This window comes from Lithobates pipiens, unplaced genomic scaffold (assembly GCF_037356315.1).
Source record: "Lithobates pipiens isolate NorthernLeopardFrog02 unplaced genomic scaffold, aLitPip1_a1.2 Scaffold_8, whole genome shotgun sequence".
Taxonomy (NCBI): Eukaryota; Metazoa; Chordata; class Amphibia; order Anura; family Ranidae; genus Lithobates; species Lithobates pipiens.
The window spans coordinates 364,893,261-364,912,150 of NW_027507903.1; the positions used below are offsets into that span (position 1 = coordinate 364,893,261).

The 18,890-nt window shown below is 44.6% G+C and overlaps 1 protein-coding gene across 2 annotated transcripts in view; it reads left to right on the forward strand.

The window, feature by feature from the left end:
• Nucleotides 1-18,890, forward strand: part of RARS1 (arginyl-tRNA synthetase 1) — a 187,700-nt gene that overhangs the window by 72,561 nt on the left and 96,249 nt on the right. For both annotated transcript variants that reach the window (XM_077473486.1, XM_077473487.1), the window contains one exon: nucleotides 5,279-5,399. In XM_077473486.1, coding sequence (XP_077329612.1) covers nucleotides 5,279-5,399 — 121 coding nt within the window. The remainder of the gene's footprint in view (nucleotides 1-5,278; nucleotides 5,400-18,890) is intronic.

Genomic DNA, 18,890 nt, shown 5'->3' on the forward strand with positions numbered 1-18,890 from the left:
GCTTGAGCTATTTTGCAAAGAAGAATAGACAAAAATGCCACTTTCCTGACAGACTCCATGGCAGCAACGTGTGGGTTAAGTCCCGCCTCCACTACCCTATAGGACACTACTCCCATAAATCTTTGCTCCCTGCCCATGGCCGTGTTCTTTTTTTGTCCTCCTCCGTAGGACCCATTACGGTCTTCCTACCTGAAGATTGCTCCCACACGGTTCCATTGTTGGTTTGGCCGAATAGCGACTGTGGATGAATTTGTCGCATGACTCCGCTAAGCCCTAGCTACTAGCGGGGTATGGAGTGGGCATTGGATATGAGCGCTGGAGGAAGCCAGCAACCTAGCCATTGGCAGGCAGGCTGCGCATTTGGTTGGATGGCCCAGCTAAATAGCAGGTGACCTATTTTGCCCTGAGAAGTCCGGTGTTCTTTCCTTATCTTCGGCCTGGAGACGATCGTGTGGGAGCGGTAAGATTGTTCCTCTTTCATGGCAGCAGTTTGTGTTTGTTCCTTGCTTATTACCTTCCCTTCCGTTCGTTTCTTCTGTGTCTATGTTTGTAGTTACAGGCATGGTGGCTGGGTTATCCTGCGTTCCAGCCGCCGTTTACTTCCTGTTTTTTTTTACGTTCGTACGTTCGTTCTGCGCATACAGAGTGCGGCACAGGAACGAGGCTTGGTTCGCGCATGCGCAATAGCGGCAAAATGACGTTATTCACGCATGCGCAGTAGCGCTGCGCTCAACGCGGTGATGAAGTCACTAAGGCGCCCTATTTAAACATGGAAAATAGCCTGCAGGCTCTGGGAATGCTTGCAGGCTATTACGTGACTTCCCCCTGTCCAGGATTTCTTCTGTAGAGGTAGGTGGCCTTCTGGGAAGAGGGTGTGTGTGTGTGTGTGTGTGTGTGTGTGTGTGTGTGTGTGTGTGTGTGTGTGTCTGCTGCTCTCAGCCTTACTTATATATCTTTGCAGCAATTATGGAATCCTCTAGAGACATGGACTCTCCTCCACCTGTATGTGGCCAGCCCTCTCATAATAGGTACTGTCTGGGGGGGGAAGTGGGGGTCCGGTATTAGTCAGTCTGTTATCTTTCCTTATCTGTATGTCTGTTCTATCTCTGTCTTAGCCCATCTAGATCAGAACAGCAACGCAGCTCAACGCACAGAGGAAGCGATTCTTCTAAGTCTTACCACCGGCATTCATATTCTAAATCTAAACATCACGGCTCACCCTCAAGATCTGGGCGCCGTAGCGAGGATCGATATCGCTCCTCCAAGGCTCATTCCAGCCGTTCAGTTATCAGTACCTGCTGGGGATGCAGGTCGCAATTTCCTACTGGGAAATCCCTGTGTGACCTCTGCTTTTCCAAAGCCTCTAGTGAGAGAGGGGGTACGGACCAGCAGCTAAGATCTCTTGTGGAAAAGGTGGTGAAAGAATCCCTCAAAGGGATCGGGACCAGTCAGACCCCTGTGCCTCAGTCAGAGTCACCTCAGTCACCTGTTCAAGAGATCTGGGAGTCCTCTCTAACAAGCCACCCTTCAGCTGCTGCATCAGACAGTGAATCTGAGGAAGATAGTCCCTGTATGGGGTTTGACTTTGCTTTACTTTCCCCCTTGGTGAAGGCTATCGGAGAGGCTTTGAACTGGGAAGATGAGGTGGCTAATCCTTCCAAACAAAGGAAGTATTTTAAGCAACTTAAAAGGGAGCGTCTCAACTTTCCATTCCTGTCTGAACTTGGTGAGGTCATTATGGATGAATGGAGTAAAGTTGAGAAAAAGAAAAAAAAGAATAGTATGCTTTCAAAAGTCTTAAAGTTATATCCCTTTAAGGAGGATGAGGTCAAGTATCTAGAATCAGCTCCACTAGTGGATGCAGCGGTGATGAGACTAGTAAAACATGTGACTCTTCCACTGGAAGATACAGTTTCATTCAAGGATGCCTTAGATAGGCAGATTGATTCCGATTTAAAGAGAATCTACCTCACTGCTGGTATGGCATGTAAGCCAGCGTTGGTTTTAGCAGCAATGTCCAAGGCCATGGAAGTTTGGACGGACGGTGTGGATGATACCCTCAGGAACATTTCAGATGAAGTCGCAAAAAACTCTCCTATCCAGGAGTTTGCATCGGCTTTTCTGGGGGAGGATTTGATTGACATCATCCGCTTAGTGTCTCGGGTTATACTTTCATCTGTCACCGCCAAACGGGCTCTTTGGCTCCGTCCCTGGCTGGCTGATCCAGCGTCAAAACAGGTGTGGTGCCGCATTCCTTTTAAGGGTTCTTCCCTTTTTGGTAATAAATTGGATAATGCCATAACCCGGGCCACTGGCGGGAAGTCAGGGTTTCTTCCTCAGGATAGACATTTAAAAAGCCAGAGAAGATTTTTTCCTAAAAAGCAATATCAAGAACAGGCCAGGGAGGCCCGTGGCTATAGACCTGGTCGGAAATATTCCAGGTCATGGAAGTCAAGGCAGTCTTCCTTTAAGAAATCCACCAAGAGCAGTACAACAGGAGAGAGGGAACCAGCTAAATCTTTTTGAGATTGGGCACGCTCAGATAGGCCAGGTGGGGGCTCGTCTTCTATGTTTTCGGCATGTCTGGGCGGCCTCAATTCAGGACTTCTGGACCATCAGAACGGTCTCTTCAGGCCATTCTTGGACCTTCAGCAGGTCCCCAAGACTAAAGTATGTTCCCACCTCCCTTCCTGCCTCAGAAGAAAAAAGGCAGATCCTGTTGGCCTACGTGAAATCTTTATTGGCTCAAGGCGCTGCCGTTCCCCTGCCAGACGATCAATGAGGGAGAGGAATTTATTCTCCTCTTTTTATGGTCCAAAAGAAAAACGGATCTTGGAGGCCAGTCATAGACCTTACACATCTGAATCGTTTTATCAAAAGAGAAAGGTTCAAGATGGAAACCTTGTCAACAATACAACAGTCAGTCCAGTCAGGCGATTGGATGATTTCAATAGATCTAAAGGATGCTTATTTTCATGTCCCTGTGGCAGAAGATTTTCAACAGTTTCTCCGATTTTCGGTGGGGAAACTTCATCTTCAGTTCGTATGTCTCCCGTTCGGGCTTTCAACGTCCCCCCGAGTTTTCTCAAAGGTGTTGTTAGCCATAGTGGCTCTATTGAGAACCAAAGGAATTCGTCTTCACCACTATTTGGACGATCTTCTGCTGCTAGCCCAGGACAGAGACCGTCTGTTATTACACAAGGATCAGGTTATCTCCACTCTTCAAGAATTCGGTTGGATCCTGAATCTAGAGAAGAGTCAGTTAATCCCTTCTCAGTCTCTTGTATTCCTGGGAGCACTCTTCAACACAGTAAAGTGTACCATCTCATTACCCGAAGAGAAGGTATCGGTAATTCGGGACAGAATTAGTCCGGCCCTCTCAGCCTCCCATCTCCAGGCTCTTCAGTGTCTGAGGATTATCGGCACTATGGTGGCCACGATTCCCATGGTTAAGTGGGCCCAATGGAAGATGAGACCTTTCCAAAAAGGGTTTCTTCACCAATGGTTAGGCGACAAAACTCAATGAGAAACTCTCTGCCCTGGTGGCTTCAGAAGGAGAATCTGTTCAATTGTCATTCCATTCTCCCCTCCTATCTCATGGATAGCAATACCTTTGGATGCCAGCAACAGGGGCTGGGGCGCCTCCAGGTCTTGCTCTGATGGTTCAGGATGTTTTGGGTTTCTTACAGGTAATCTACATCTCCGAATTAGACATCTCCCCATCTGTCAGCGCTCTTCGTGTACAAGTCTCGGCAATCTCTGCCTTTTCCAGAGTTTCTTGGGCTAAACATCCTTTGGTTCAACAATTCTTTAAAGGAGCAATTAGACTTAGACCACAGAGGAAACCTAGATTCCCCAAGTGGGATTTACCGCTGGATTTTGACTTCTTCTCACAACTGGACAGACCACTTTCAATCAAAGAATTGTCCCTAATGACATCTTTTTTGGTAGCCATATCTTCGGCAAAGAGAGTCTCTGAGATACAGTCTCTAGGGTCAAAGGAACCTTTCCTCACGTTCTTCCCTGACAGAGTGGTCCTAGTGCCAATGCTGGGGTCGAATCCAAAGGTTACCTCAGTCTTCCTCGAAAATCAGGATATTACTCTTCCTACCTTTAATTCTGCTGGGAGTTAGGATCTTCATCCTATCGACATGGGAGTTATTCTGAAACGATACTTGGAGGCAACAGCTTCTTTCCGGCAATCAGATTGTCCTTTTGTTCTTTTCCACGGTAAAAGCAAAGGCCTTAGGGCTTCGGTTAGATCCATCTCCACGTGGGTGGTTCAGGCGATCCAGTGGGCTGATAAAGAGAAGGGCTTGGCTCCTCCTGAGGCGGTTACAGCACATTCCACAAGAAGTCTTTCTACTTCTTGGGCAGCTTCACGTCATGTGGCTCCTAAGGTTATCTGCAAAGCTGCCTCTTGGTCATCCATTCATACATTTATGGCTCATTATTGTGTTGAACCTGCTAGTTTATCTTCCGTTGATTTTGGTTTAAAGGTGCTGTTGGTTGACCGTGTTAAATAAATTTTTGTTCAGCATTTTTGCCCACCCGAGTGTGTTTGGCGAGTTATTTCCCACACGTTGCTGCCATGGAGTCTGTCAGGAAAATTGAAAATTCCTATCAAAATACTTACCGTAATTTTCCTTTCCTGATGGACTCCATGGCAGCAGGAGTTCCCTCCCAAAATGGCTGGAGTAGGCTAGTTACCGAACACGGCCATGGGCAGGGAGCAAAGATTTATGGGAGTAGTGTCCTATAGGGTAGTGGAGGCGGGACTTAACCCACATGTTGCTGCCATGGAGTCCATCAGGAAAGGAAAATTACGGTAAGTATTTTGATAGGAATTTTCCATTTTATAGATGTGCAAAGCTGGTAGAGACATCCCCAAAAAGACTTGCAGCTGTAATTGCAGCAAAAAGTAGTTCTACAAAGTATTGAATCAGGGGGGCTGAATACAAATGCACGCCACACTTTTCCCATTTATTTGTAAAAAAATGTGACATTAACAATATTATATCTTCTATGAGAATTCCTTTATGCTTATATTCATAATAAATAAATTATTAAACTTATTTTCGTGCACTGTCATGCATTCATCAGTGAGAAAGTACATGTGTTGGCCGTATTTTCCATATGGCCCCTGTTTTCCTATTAATATAGTTATTATAAATGGTTTTTACATTTGTGCTGCAAATTGCTGAAAATGTCTGCTGCATAACTCTTGTATGATTATTTTCAGTTGTCTCTTTAACCCTTTTTCTCCCTCTCTCTTTAGGATAAATCATTTAGGTGATTGGGGTACTCAGTTTGGCATGCTCATAGCTCATCTTCAGGATAAATTCCCCAATTATCTGACTGTCTCACCACCTATTGGAGACCTCCAGTCTTTCTATAAGGTATCTCGTTCACATAAAATTTTTGTATTTTTGGGTGTAGCTCAAATTTGTTTAATCATTCCCTCTTTCACCCATTGGTTTCTGAATCCCTTTCTATATCTCTTATTGACAGCTTGTATCACACAGTCCTGCCCTCTGCTTTGTCACACACAAATACCATTATCCTTCTTGGCAAATGTTTTATATGGGCAGAGTAGCATATTTACATGTATTTTATTACATTATTATTATTATTCACGATTTATATAGCACCAACAGTTTATGCAGCACTTTACAATGTAGAGGGGGGGACAGCACAATTACAGTACAATACAGAAGGGACGGGAGGTCCCTGCTCATAGAGCTTACGTTCTAAGGGGAGGGGGTGGTGGTACAAAAGGTAATAGATGCGAGGGATGATTTAATGGGGTTGTTAGGTGGGTGTAGGATAGGCTTCCCTGAATAAGTGAGTTTTCAGGGATCTCCTAAAGGTGGACAGGTTAGGGGCTGATCGGATATACCGGGGTAAGGAATTCCAGAGGATGGGAGAGGCAACCTATGAGTGCTCATGCACTCTGCAGTGTAGTTGAGCCTCATGGGAAATGTAGTTCCAAAACATCTGGGGTGCTAATGTTCTCCATCACTGCCCTATAGCAATAATGTTACTTTCATTGTAAATAGATTATTACAGGATCACATACCGTACAGAGCCATTCGTGGCTGTACGGTGATAGGGATGATGGGACTGTATAGAAGTACAGTGATGAAGGAATAATTTGTATGTTCAATAAAGGAAACTGGGGACATATCAGGGGTCACTTTAGATGTGGGATAGTGGTCAATCTCCTCTCCTATGTACTGTACAAAAGTATGCTCTCTACACATAGCATTGTGCACATTTCAGAGAACAGACACAGGGCACAGTTCACTATGCTTATCATCATGTCTCCCCTTCTGATATAACACAGTGCTATGTGTAGATTACCTATGTTCATTTCTGGACATGAGAAGTGTCCCCCCCCCCCCCCCCCCCCCATCAGCTGGAGGAGATTCTGATACAGACTTTGAATTGGTGAGGGGAAAGGGGGGCAGGGAATTTTGGAGGACACAGGAACATCAAAGCCCAGAAGAGAGGTGTTGGAATCTCTCAGAGGGGAGCTTGCAGCCAGGGAAAGGTGAGGATTTCACTGCTTGTATCACACTGTCTCTGCTTCCGGGTTTTAGCTTGGGACATGCTGCCATGAAAACGGAGGCATGTGAAGAATGTGCTCGCTCTAGTTGGCAGGCTGGGTGTGCACAGCTTCACCAAACACACCCATATGCCCTCCAGAGGGAAAGAGTGAAGGAGAAGCTGGATTGTGGAGATGTTTCTACCCCCTGGAAACTTGAACTGAGAACCATTAGAAGCTGATTCTGGGCTCTTCAAAAGACACTTCTGCAAAAACGAAAGGGCTGGGGAAAGAAAGAAATGCAAGAGAACATATCAAATGTTTTAACAGCAAATGTAGCATTTTAAGAAAACGATAAGGTAATTTTGAAATTTATGGCAGTAACACATCTCAAAAAAGTTGGGACAGGGCAACGAAAAGCTGACAAAGTTAGTGGTACTAACAAGGAAGAGCCAAAAAATCATTTTTGCAATAATTTATAGTTAATTGGCAGTGGGTCAGTAACACGATTTGGTGTAGATAGTCAGTTTTTTTTAGAAGTTAAAGATGGGTAGAAGTTCACCAACCTCTAAAAATTGTCGCACACCTTCAGAATAATGTTTCTTAAGGTAAACTTCCAAAAACCTTAAATATATTGTCCTCTATAGTACATAATATCAAATGTTTCCGAGAGTCAGACAAATAAAATTTGACATTATTTTTGGTAACCATGACTGTCGCGTCCTCCAAACTAAAGAGAAAGGGAACCTTCTGGCTTGTTATCGGTGCTTAGTTTAAAAGCTTGATTCTGTGATGGTATGGGGGTGCATTAGTGCATATGAAATGGGCAGCTTGTACATCTGGAAAGGCACCATCAATGCTGAAAAAATTTAGGTTTTAGAGCAGCATATGCTCCCATCCAGACATTGGGGGGTTATTTTCTATAGGAAAATCCACTTTGCACTGAAAGCGCACTTGGAAGTAAAGTCTCTGTAGATCCGAGGGGGACATGCAAGGAAAATAAAAAACAGCATTTTAGCTTGCCCATGATTGTATGATGAAATCAACAGAGCTTCCACTCATTTCAGATCTACTCCTTAGATTTAGAGCGACTGCACTTGCAGTGCAAAGTGGATTTTTCTTCCGTAAATAACCCCCAATATCTTTCAGGGAAGGCCTTACATATTTCAGCAGGGCAATGCTAAACCACATCCTGCATCTATGACAACAGCATGGCTTCATAGTGGAAGAGTCTGGGCGCTTAACTGGCCTATCTGCAGTCCAGACCTTTTGCTAATTGAAAATATCTTTCCCACCTTGAAATTAAAAATACAACAAAGAAGACCCAGAACTGTTGAGCAATTAGACTCTTATATCAGACAAAAATGGGACAACATTACTCTCACAATCCACATTAGTTTAAATACAGTTGTGAGACAGAGTCCCTCAGTATTTTGTGTTTCCTTGGCCAGACAGGATCACTTCAAGATTGCTAATATTTCTCTATCGTTCATTGACTGACACAGCAGCTCTTCTTGATGTTAGGGTTATATCACCTTTTTTTTGGAGAGGATTAGGCAGAAAGTGTTAAAAACAGCAACACTTGCACAGTACCGGCCAGGGGCGGTCCCACTGACCATAACAACTCACACTGAATCCAGCAGCTCAGTTTTTTTTTATGCCTAGTATAGGAGAGGACCTGGCTCCCGAGGGGACCATTGGTCCTGGGATTTTTTTTTTCTTTTTTCTGCATTTTTGATTCCTGTGATCGGGCTGGATAATATAGATCCTTGTAGTCTGCCCAGCTTGGCCATTGAGTGTGAGCAGGCCCTAGCTACTCGCTGGGTTGGCCACAACATGCCCCATCTATTCCAGGGGCGGCCAGTGAGCTATATTCTCCGGGGCACACATATGACCTGACTACTGCTGTCTGTGTGACAGTGTGCCGTGGCAGGCAGCCACCCCGTACTGCTCGGGTGATAGGTCTGTCTGTGAAATGCGTCCAGCAGTTCCTGCAGGAGGAGTAAATATGGTTCCACCTCTCTAAGCAGGATGGAGCAGCCGGGCATTCCCTGGGAGGTCAACTAGGGGGTCTCTCACGCTCCCTTTCTTCTCTCCCTCTGACAAGGTGCCTACTGAGGGACAAACGCGTCCCTGTTTTCGCAAGCCAAACAAACCCGGAAACAAATCTGTTATCGCATGAAGGTTTGCCTCCGCCTGACTCTCGGATGGAGGGTCGCCTTCGGGAGTTCGGCAGCTTCCCTACTTTGCGACCAGTGGGTCTGCGAACTGGTTTCCTCAAGGTACAAGATAGTTTCTTTCTTGTCCGCCAAGCAGATTTTTTCCCTCTAACCCGCATTTTCTTCCAGCTCATCGGGAGGCCCTGCTTGGGACAGTACAGGACCTGCTGCTGTGTGGGTTGATAGTACCTGTACCGACACCGGAAAGGCTTCAGGGGTTCTACTCCAATCTGTTTGTAGTCCTGGACCTCAAGGCCCTCAACAGTTTTGTGAAAGTACAAAGGTTCAGGATGGAATCAGTTCGCTCAGTGGTCGCTGCACTCCATCAGGGGGATTTTCTGGCATCCCTGGACATCAAGGACGCATAATTGCATGTCCCCATATGCATCAAGCATCAGAGGTTTCTGCAATTTGCAGTCGGGTAGGAGCACTACCAATTTGTAGCTCTCCCTTTTGGGCTGGCGTCGGCACCGAGAGTCTTCACCAAGGGGCTAGCTCCAATTTTGGCTTTGCTGAGGCAGCGAGGGATCGCAATCATGGGTTACCTGGGCTGAGGGCAGCTTCTGCCACAGAATTAAGGGAGGATTTGGCAATTTACATGCAAACTCTTTGGGAGTTTGGTTGGGTTCTGAATCTACAGAAGTCAGTCTTGGTGCTGACTCAATGCCTGGAGTACCTGGGCTTGCTCCTGGCCTACTCAGAGGCGAGAGCTTTTCTCCCTTTGGACAAGTTACAGACTCTTCAAGCTGCGATAAAGTTGTTGGTGTCCTGCAGGTGGTCGTCGCTGCGTTTTTGCATGCGAGCATCCGTATGCTCAATCCCACACACGAGTCTTGCAAAAGAAGATATTGTCTAAATGGGACAAATCTCCGTCGTCCCTGGATTGTCAGATTCAGGTGAGCCAGCTAGTCAGGGATTCCCTGCTGTGGTGGCTGAGGTATCCGGCCCTTCGGTCCGGGAAGTCGTTCCTTCCTCTTCATTGAACGGTGATCACAACGGACGCCAGCCTGACCAGTTGGGGAGGAGTTTGGGGTGTACAGTCAGCCCAGGGTCGGTGGACCCAGGAGGAATCTCGCCTGCCGATCAATGGTGGCGGATGTTCCTTGGCGACTGCCGATGCAAGAGGACCTTCTGTTGCAAGGTACAATATTTCATCCTGTTTTACCCTCACAGGCTTTAACGGTGTAGCTTTATCATCGTCCGTGGAAGGCCTACATCTCCATGTGTGAGGAGATGGGGTGGTGTCCGCATAAATATTCGCTTTCCAGGATCCTGCTGTTTTTGCAGTGAGGAGTGGATCAGAAACTTGCATTAAGCACCATTAAGGGACAGATGTCAGCTTTGGCTGTCTTTTTTTCAGCGACCCTTGGCGGCTCATTCATTGGTGAGTATGTTTGTTCAGGGGGTTCGACATGTGGCCCCTCAGATTTGGCCACCACTACCTCCGTGGGATTTTAATCTGGTGCTCTTGGTGCTTCAGAGTCTGCCATGTGAAAACATTAGCAAGATTCCCTTATTGACACACTCTCAGAAGGTGGTTTTTCTAGTGGCCATTACATCTGCCAGGAGAGTTTCTGAGTTGGCGGCCTTGTCATGCAAGTCTCCCTACTTCCTCCACAAGGATAAGGCCTTCGTTTCTTCCAAAGGTTGTTTCGGCCTTTCATCTAAATGAGGACATTGTGCTTCCATCCTTATGTCTTCGGCTGTCACACCCTAAAGAGGTAGCTTTGCATTTCCTGGACTTGGTAGTCCTCTCCTAAAGGGGAAATACAACCCTAGGTCAAGAAGAGCTGTTGTGTCTGTCAATGAACTTCAGAGAAAAGGATTTTACGGTGAGTACAAAAATCCTATTTTTATGCTTTAGGCATCTGTGCAAGGTGGCAGGACCCTCCTGACCCTAGTCTCTCCTTAACTGGGGACTGCCTAAACTATGTGGCCATCTTGGCTGTGGGTCGCCGGTGTCCTGTGGAAACCCAGAAAATTTAAGAGGGGGACAAAGCGCTGCATCATACGACCGGTGTGTAAAAAAACAAAGAATTTCCAAGCTCAACTTACCAACCAGCCTGCAATCAACCGAATTAACCTGTCTAACAGTATGCGTTAAAAATAGGGGTTTAGTTGCACACATTTGCACGTACATGCATAAGCGGCAGGCCACGGCAAGGCACCCTGTATCCTGCAGACCCTAACTAACTTTGAAGAGTCTCCACAGTGGGAGAACATATATTCTAATGGATAGATGAAGGATATATGACTGGAGGGAACCCAACCCTCCTTAAAGGCTCAGAAGCACACTGAACACCCAGCACATTGCACAATGACAGCAGGCAAGGTGTCGGTGCGTTGCCTGACCAATATGTCAACAATACAAAAAAGTCACTGCCCCCACCTATAACTGGTCCGGGACGGACAGGGGTGGTGCCAAATCTGTATGTGTCCCCCCCGATTTGTCTCCTCTGCAGCAGCCACCTCCTGATGTGCAGGGAGTTCCAGGTTTGCAGTGTCCTTAAGTGCTCTGAAACACCCTGCACATCAATGTAGGTGGTTGAGGAGACAAATCGGGGGGGACGAATGCAGATCCTGACCCTAAGATAAGTGAGTGAGTGGAGGGTCATCAGCTCTGTTCTGTTACTGTACACTGGAGGAGGGGCACTAGCTTTTGGTTTTGCACACTGAACAGCTTGCAAGGTGTATGGGTCACAGGTGGTCTTCCTTCTCTCCCTTGTGCGTTTTATGGTGTTGTGCCAGGCAATTTCTTTACCGCTCAGTGTTTGCTTGTGCCTTGCAGGACAAGAGCCATGAAGAGAAAGATGGAGTTGTCCCTGGGGAAGCCCCCAGATAGAAATGTGCCTCTTGCAAACAAAAACTGTCACCTGCCTGGAAAAAAGTTTTGTCAAGATTGCATAGATGCGCTAACTAAAAAGGAAACTAGCTCTATGTTTAAAATTACTGGATTCCATGAATACAGAGCTGGTCAAAGTCTTTAAATCATTTAGATTGTCTCTGCAAGAGCAAGGACCCTTGGATACTTCTACCCAGCACTTCAAATGCTAATAAAGCTCCCTAGCCCCCCACGTCCATACCGGTAGTAGAGGAACAGGGTGCGATGAAAGAACTGGAGGCCAACTTCAATGAAGCTTCCAGTTTGGAAGCTAGAGAAGAAAAAACGAATCCTATGCAAAAAAAATTTGTTTCCCTTGGACGTAACAGATGACCTGCTAAAAACGAAATACGATACTTTGGAATTTGAAGCAAAAGATAGCCAGAATCTGTCTATACATGACAAACTCTATGCAGGCTTGCAATCAAAACAGACAAGAACATTCCCCATGGACGCCACGCTGAAAGACACCATACTGCAGGAGTGGAGGGAACCAGAGAAGAACGTTTTCCTTCCCAGGAGTCTGAAAAGGAGATTTTCGTTTTAAAGAAGAGCATTCTGCATTATGTGAAAAATGTCTCAAACTAGATGCACTATTCAAAGTGGCTAGAAAATCATACCCATCTTTCGAAGAAGGGGTGCTGAAATATGCCATGGATAGGAAAGTAGAAGGTTATTTAAGGAAGTCATGGGGCGAAGGTGCAGCTCGTTTTCAACCAGCCACCACATCCACCTGTATAGCCAGAACACTAGATCTCTGGTTAGATCTTCCCAACTATAGAAGTTACATAGTAGGTGAGGTTGAAAAAAGACACAAGTCCATCAAGTCCAACCCGTGTGTGATTATATGTCAGTATTATATTGTATATCCCTGTATGTTGCGGTTGTTCAGGTGCTTATCTAATAGTTTTTTTAAACTATCCATGCTCCCTGTTGAGACCACCGCCTGTGGAAGGGAATTCCACATCCTTGCCGCTCTTACAGGAAAGAACTCTCTACGTAGTTTAAGGTTAAACCTCTTCTTCTAATTTTAATGAGTGGCGACGTGTCTTGTTAAACTCCCTACTGCAAAAAAGTTTTATCCCTATTGTGGGGTCACCAGTACGGTATTTATGAATATAAATCCTATCCCCTCTCAAGCGTCTCTTCTCCAGAGAGAATAAGTTCAGTGCTTGCAACCTTTCCTCATAACGAATATCCTCCAGACCCTTTATTAGCTTAATTGCCTTTCTTGTACTCTCTACATTTCCAATACATCCATCCTGAGGACTGTGCCTAGAACTGGACAGCATACACTAGGTGTGGATGGACCAGAGTCTTGTAGAGCGGGAGAATTGTCATTTTATCTCATTGTCATTTGATCTTTGATTTGATTTTTATTGCATGCCATTATTCTGTTTGCTTTGTTAGCAGCAGCTTGGCATTGCATGCCATTTCTGAGCCTATCATCTACTAGGACCCCCAGGTCCTTTTGCATCCTAGATTCTCCCAGAGGTTGCCCCCCCCCCCCCCCCCCAGTGTATAGATTGAATTCATATTTTTGCCACCCAAATGCATTATTTTAAATTTTTCTACAGTAAACCTCATTTACCATGTAGTTTCCCACCCCATTCATTTGTTTAGATCTTTTTACAAGGTTTCCACATTCTGCAAAAAAGTTATTGCCCTGCTTAGCATAATATCGTCTTCAACCATGTAGGTGCTTCCTATGATGTGTCGTATTGATAAACACTGCAGTTTTGATTACTGAAGCCCCCCGATTCCCTCAAAGACTCAGGAGAATAAATTCAATATCTTCATCAGCTCCCCATCCTTTGTAACCAGATGTCCTTCCTCATCCTTTATGGGGCCAATGTGGTTGGTTCTCTCTCTCTCTTTTTTTTTTTTTTTTTTTTTTTACTGTTTACATACATAAAGAATTTCTTGGGATTTTTTATTTTTTTGGATCTTCTCCGCTATGTGTCTTTCGTGCTCTATCGTAGCCACCCTAATTGCACCCTTACATTTCTTCTTACATTCTTTATAAAGTCTGAATGCTGATGATCTCTTTTTGAAGACCTTCTCCTTTGCTTTTATATGCATTTTTACATTGGAGTTAAGCCACCCAGGACTTTTGTTTGCTCTTTTAAAATGTATTACCCAATGGGATACATTGGCTAATGCCCTTATTTAATATGCGCTTAAAGCAAACCCATCTCCCCTCCGTGTTCTTTGTTACTAAGATTTTATCTAAATTCATGCCTTCTAACAAGGTTCATCGTTTAGGGAAGTTGGTTCCTTGGAAATTCAGTGTCTTTGTATTCCCCTTATCTTTCCTATTTGTGTTATTTATACTGAAGCCAATACTGAAGTCAAGCCTGTGATCGCTGTTTCCTAAATTGCCCATATATTTCCACATCTGATCAGGTCTGTATTGTTGGTAATCAGTAGATCCAGTAACTTTTTATTTCTGGTCGGTGCGGCCACCATATGAAATTGTCCTTGCAAACATTTAGGAACTGGCGAGCCTTAGATGAATGCAGGGTTACCTCCCTCCCAGTCTGTCTAGGTAAATAAAAAAATCTCCATTATGATGACACTTCCCATCCTTGCTGCTAATCCAACTTATGATAGGAGAGCCGTCTCCCCCTCCTCCCTCAGGTTAGTTGGTTGAAGCAGTTAAAAGTACTCCTAGAACAGGAGACCCCTAAAGAGGACATTTTAGATTTGCGCCCCAGTTTCAATGAAGTCATTGCTTATATTGCAGATGCTTCCACAGAGACTATCAGGTTTTCGGACAGATGTACAGCACTCATAAATGAGGCCAGGCGGGCACTCTGGCTCAAAGCATGGGCAGGGGGTGCTGCTTACAAATCTTAATTGTGCTCTTTGCCGTTCAGGGGTAATTTGGTATTTGGTGAAGACCTATACTCAGCGTTGGAAAGATCTGCAGAAAAAAAAGGCTTTCTAGTACACAAGAAACATTTCAAAAAGCCTTTTCATCCATTCAGGAAAACGGTTCAGAAATATGCGGGAAAAAAGGATCAGAATAGACCCTGGCAACAAAGGAAGTGTAAGGGCAGAGGGGGATTTCTGTTTAATCCCTCCCAAGCAAAAGACCAAAAATCAATGACTCCCCTTGCTGGGTAGGAGGGAGGCTGGGGGCCTTCCTACCCTCTTGGCAAAGGGTTACAAACAGTGGCTTCATCCCACCCAAGTCACTTCTTGGTGATCCCACTAACAAAGGACACGAACATGGCTGCAGCCATGACAAATCTACCTCAGGAATTTCTGAATCAGGGAGTCATTTCCTCCATTCCTCGAGTGAGGGTTTTGGGGGTTCTATTCTCGTGTTCTTAAGAAGAAAACCACCAGGAAAATATTGGTTGATCCTCAATTTAAAGAAAGTCAACAGTACTGTAATTTACCAAAAATTGAAAATGGACACAATATTCATGACCAGAGAGATATTATTCAAAGGGGCTTTCATAGCGACAATAGACCTGAAAGATGCGTATCTGCATATTCCCATAAGAGACTGTTCAAAGCCTTTCCTCAGGTTTGCAGTGAAAGGACCAGGCCAGACTGTCTTCTTTCAATTCAATGCCCTTCCGTTCGGGCTATCGTCAGCGCCCAGAATCTTTACGAAAGTCCTGGCAGAGGCCTTACAAGTGCTAAGGACCACAGGCATCCAGATAATACCCTATCTGGATGATCTAATCTTATTCGTGGGGGTCCCCAGCAGGGTAACACAAGAATCTGAACTTTACTATCAATCGTCTTCAGTTGCTAGATTGAATAGTGAACACAGAAAAGTAAAATATTCTGCCATCTCAGAAAGTTTTTTTCCTGGGCTACATAGTGGATGCTTTGCAAGCGAAAAATGTTCTTTACTGAAAAAAAAAGTTAATGATAGAAACGTCCAATCTCCTACTGAGACAGACTGTCTCCATTAGGGAAATAATGAGGCTTTTAGGTCTCATGATGGCAGCAATCCCAGCAATAAACTGGGCTCAAGCCCACATGAGAGCAATGCAGAATTTCTCTGTCGGCTTGGAACGGTCAGCAGAGCACCCTTAACATCCGTATCCTTTTCCCAGATCAAGTAAAGGAGTCTTTACATTGGTGGCTGCAGGAAGACAGCCTGTCAATTGTAAGATCTTGGATGCAAAAAAAATCCAGTTGGGATAATGACATATGTGAGGGCTTGGGGTTGGGGAGCCCACATAGAGCATCTGGAAACCCAGGGGAAGTGGGAGAAAACAGAAGCCGCCTGTTCTTCCAATGCAAGAGCGCTAAAAGCAGTGTAGAAAGCTCTTCTCTCCTTTGGCCCCAACATAAAAGGAAAACGTGTTGGTACTATTAGACAGTGTAGCGGCATCCTCTCTGTCAGCCATTCGCATCAAAGGAGAGCTGAATTCGCTGACGGATTTCTTGAGCAGGGAGAAAATTTGTCACATGAAATGGATCTTGAATCAGGAAGTGATCACTGCGATCACAGAAATGTGGGGCCACCCACTGATGGATCCTTTTGCCTCTTCCAAAAATGCAAAAGTAAAAAAACTTTTTTTTGATTCGCAGGGATCCTCGAAGTCTAGGACTGGATGCATTTGCCTTCCCATGATCGGAGCATCTCCTTTACGCCCTCCCTCCATTCAGGCTCATCCAAAAAATGAAATCAAATACGAAGATAATTATAATATTTCCGCCTTAGCCTGAGCTATCATGGTTTGCCGTTCTACGGACTGTCGATAGCAACACCTTGGAAGTTTTCAGAGACAAGTGATCTGCTAGTCCAGGGGGTCTTGTGCCACCTGCAGGTGAACCGACTTTCTTAAACTTCAGACAGCCCTGTACATGTGGTTTCTTAAGCAGCTGGACCTTAGGTGGCTGCAGGATTTCAGTCCTTCACGCCTTAGTGTGTTACCAATTGTTTTCTTGGTGACTATGGTCCCAGCTGCCTTGAGACCATTGACAGGATTCTCCCATGTAGTTTTGGGCTGTATCCATACCGTTCTCATGATCATTGAAACTCCATTAGGTAAGATCTGGCATGATGGAGCCCCACACTGAGGGAGATTGATAGTTATTTTGTGTTTCTTCCATTTTCAAATAATCGCACCAACTGTTGTCACCATCTCACCAAACTGCTTGGCGATGGTTTTGTAGCCCATTCCAGCCTTGTGTATGTGTAAAATTTTGTCCCTGACATCCTTGGACAGCTCTTTGGTCTTGGCCATGGTGGAGAGATTGGAATCTGATTGCCTCTGTGGACAGCTGTCCTTTATACAGGTAACAAGCTGAGCTTAGAAGCACTCCCTTAGAGTGCTCTTAAACTAAGTTTGTTACCTGTATAGAGGACACCTGGGAACCAGAAATCTTGCTGATTGATAGGTAATCAAATTATTTAACTTTTTTGAAATGCGTTTTTCTGGATATTTTTTTTTGTTCTGTCTCTTACTGTTAAAATAAACCTACCATCAAAATTATAGCCTGATCATTTCTTTGTCAGTGGGCAAATGTACAAAATAAGCAGGGGATCACACACCTTTTCCCCTCACTGGCCATAGCAGAGCCACACAGCTCTATTCTTTCTGACAGGATAATTCTCTCTCTGGACCCAGGCTTCCTTCCCAAAATTCCATTGGACTTCCATCTGTTGCAGGAAATTATTATCCCTTCATTATGTGGGCAAGCTAGGGATCCCAGGGAGGAAGATTTCCATAAGATTGATGTAAGATGGTGTTTACTATGTTACATTGAATGTATTAAAGCATGGAAGAAAGTCCCCAATTTATTCCTACTATATTCGGGACCCAGAAAAGGATCAACTGCTTCAAAAACTACCATCACTAGATGGATGAAAGCTGCAATTGTAGAGGCCATTGCAACCACTGGGCTGCAGGCTCCCCAAAATCTTAGAGCCCATTACCCCAAGGCTCTAGATACATCCTGGGCTTGAAAGGGCAGGAGCTAGCCCGATCCAAATCTGCAAAGCAGCCAACTGGTCGAGCTTCCAGACATTTGTCAAGCATTACCGTAGTCCCTCCCTAGCAGGTACAATTTCTATAACGTGACTCATTAAGCCGTCCTGGAAGATGACTGGGGAAAAAACAAGTTATTACCTGTTAACTTGATTTTCAGGAATCTTCCAGGGTGGCCCTGCTTCCCGCCCTATTATGTGTATGTGTAGTATTGGTGGGAAAATTAGTTTAGATTAGCCATAGGTATTCTGTTATTACTGCGGGACTCTGTCTTACACCTGTATTTAAACTAATGTGGATTGTGTTTCTTGTGCTAGGTGGGAGGAACATATCTCCCATTAAGGTGTCCGTTTATGAAACTGAACAGTGGTGATCCCGAGGATTGCCACTGACCACAGTCCATAAACTATTTATGAAACAGATAAGAGGGGAGAAAATGTTTGAACATGTTCTCCCGCCGATGATCTCAGCACACTGAGAATCCTCATTGATTGACACAGAAACGGACAGTTTATGAAGCTGTGATCTGTGTCCCAAAAACAGTAACCATACCCCCCATTATAGTTATATGTATGTGTGTATATATATATATATATATATGTGTATATATATATATATATATATATATGTGTGTGTGTGTGTGTGTGTAGGAGGACTCTTTATTTTATTAGCATTAACCACGTCGTCTGTCTGTGTTTTTAATATCACTGTTTATCACTGCTTAATAAACTGACATCTCGGTGTTTCATTAAATTTCTGGTACTGTAATCTCATTAAGTCTCACGAGATTCCAGTATTGAGGGCCGTTCTCCAATGTTTGAAGCATTTGTAGATCGCTTCACTCCTCCAAAGGAGAAGCATCTACAAAACTTATAAACAGAAAAATCTCCTCTGAGAATGCCAGAGAATGGAGTAGGACATTTTTTCACTGCATTATAAACGAACACCTAAGACATCCTGGAAGATTCCTGGAACTCAAGTTAACAGGTAATAACTTTTTTTGAGATGTGTTGCTCCTATCTGTTTCAAAATGACCTTATTTATTTCTTAAAATTATACATTTCTGTGTTTAACCACTACAATACAGGGCACTTTCACCCCCTTCCTTCCCAGCCCAATTTTCAGCTTTCAGCGCTCTAGCGCTTTCAGTGACAATTGCGCGGTCATGCTACACTGTACCCAAATGAAATTGTTATCATTTTGTTCGCACAAATAGAGCTTTATTTTGGTGTTATTTATTCACGACTCCGTTTTTTTTTTTTTTGCGATATAAGTGCAAA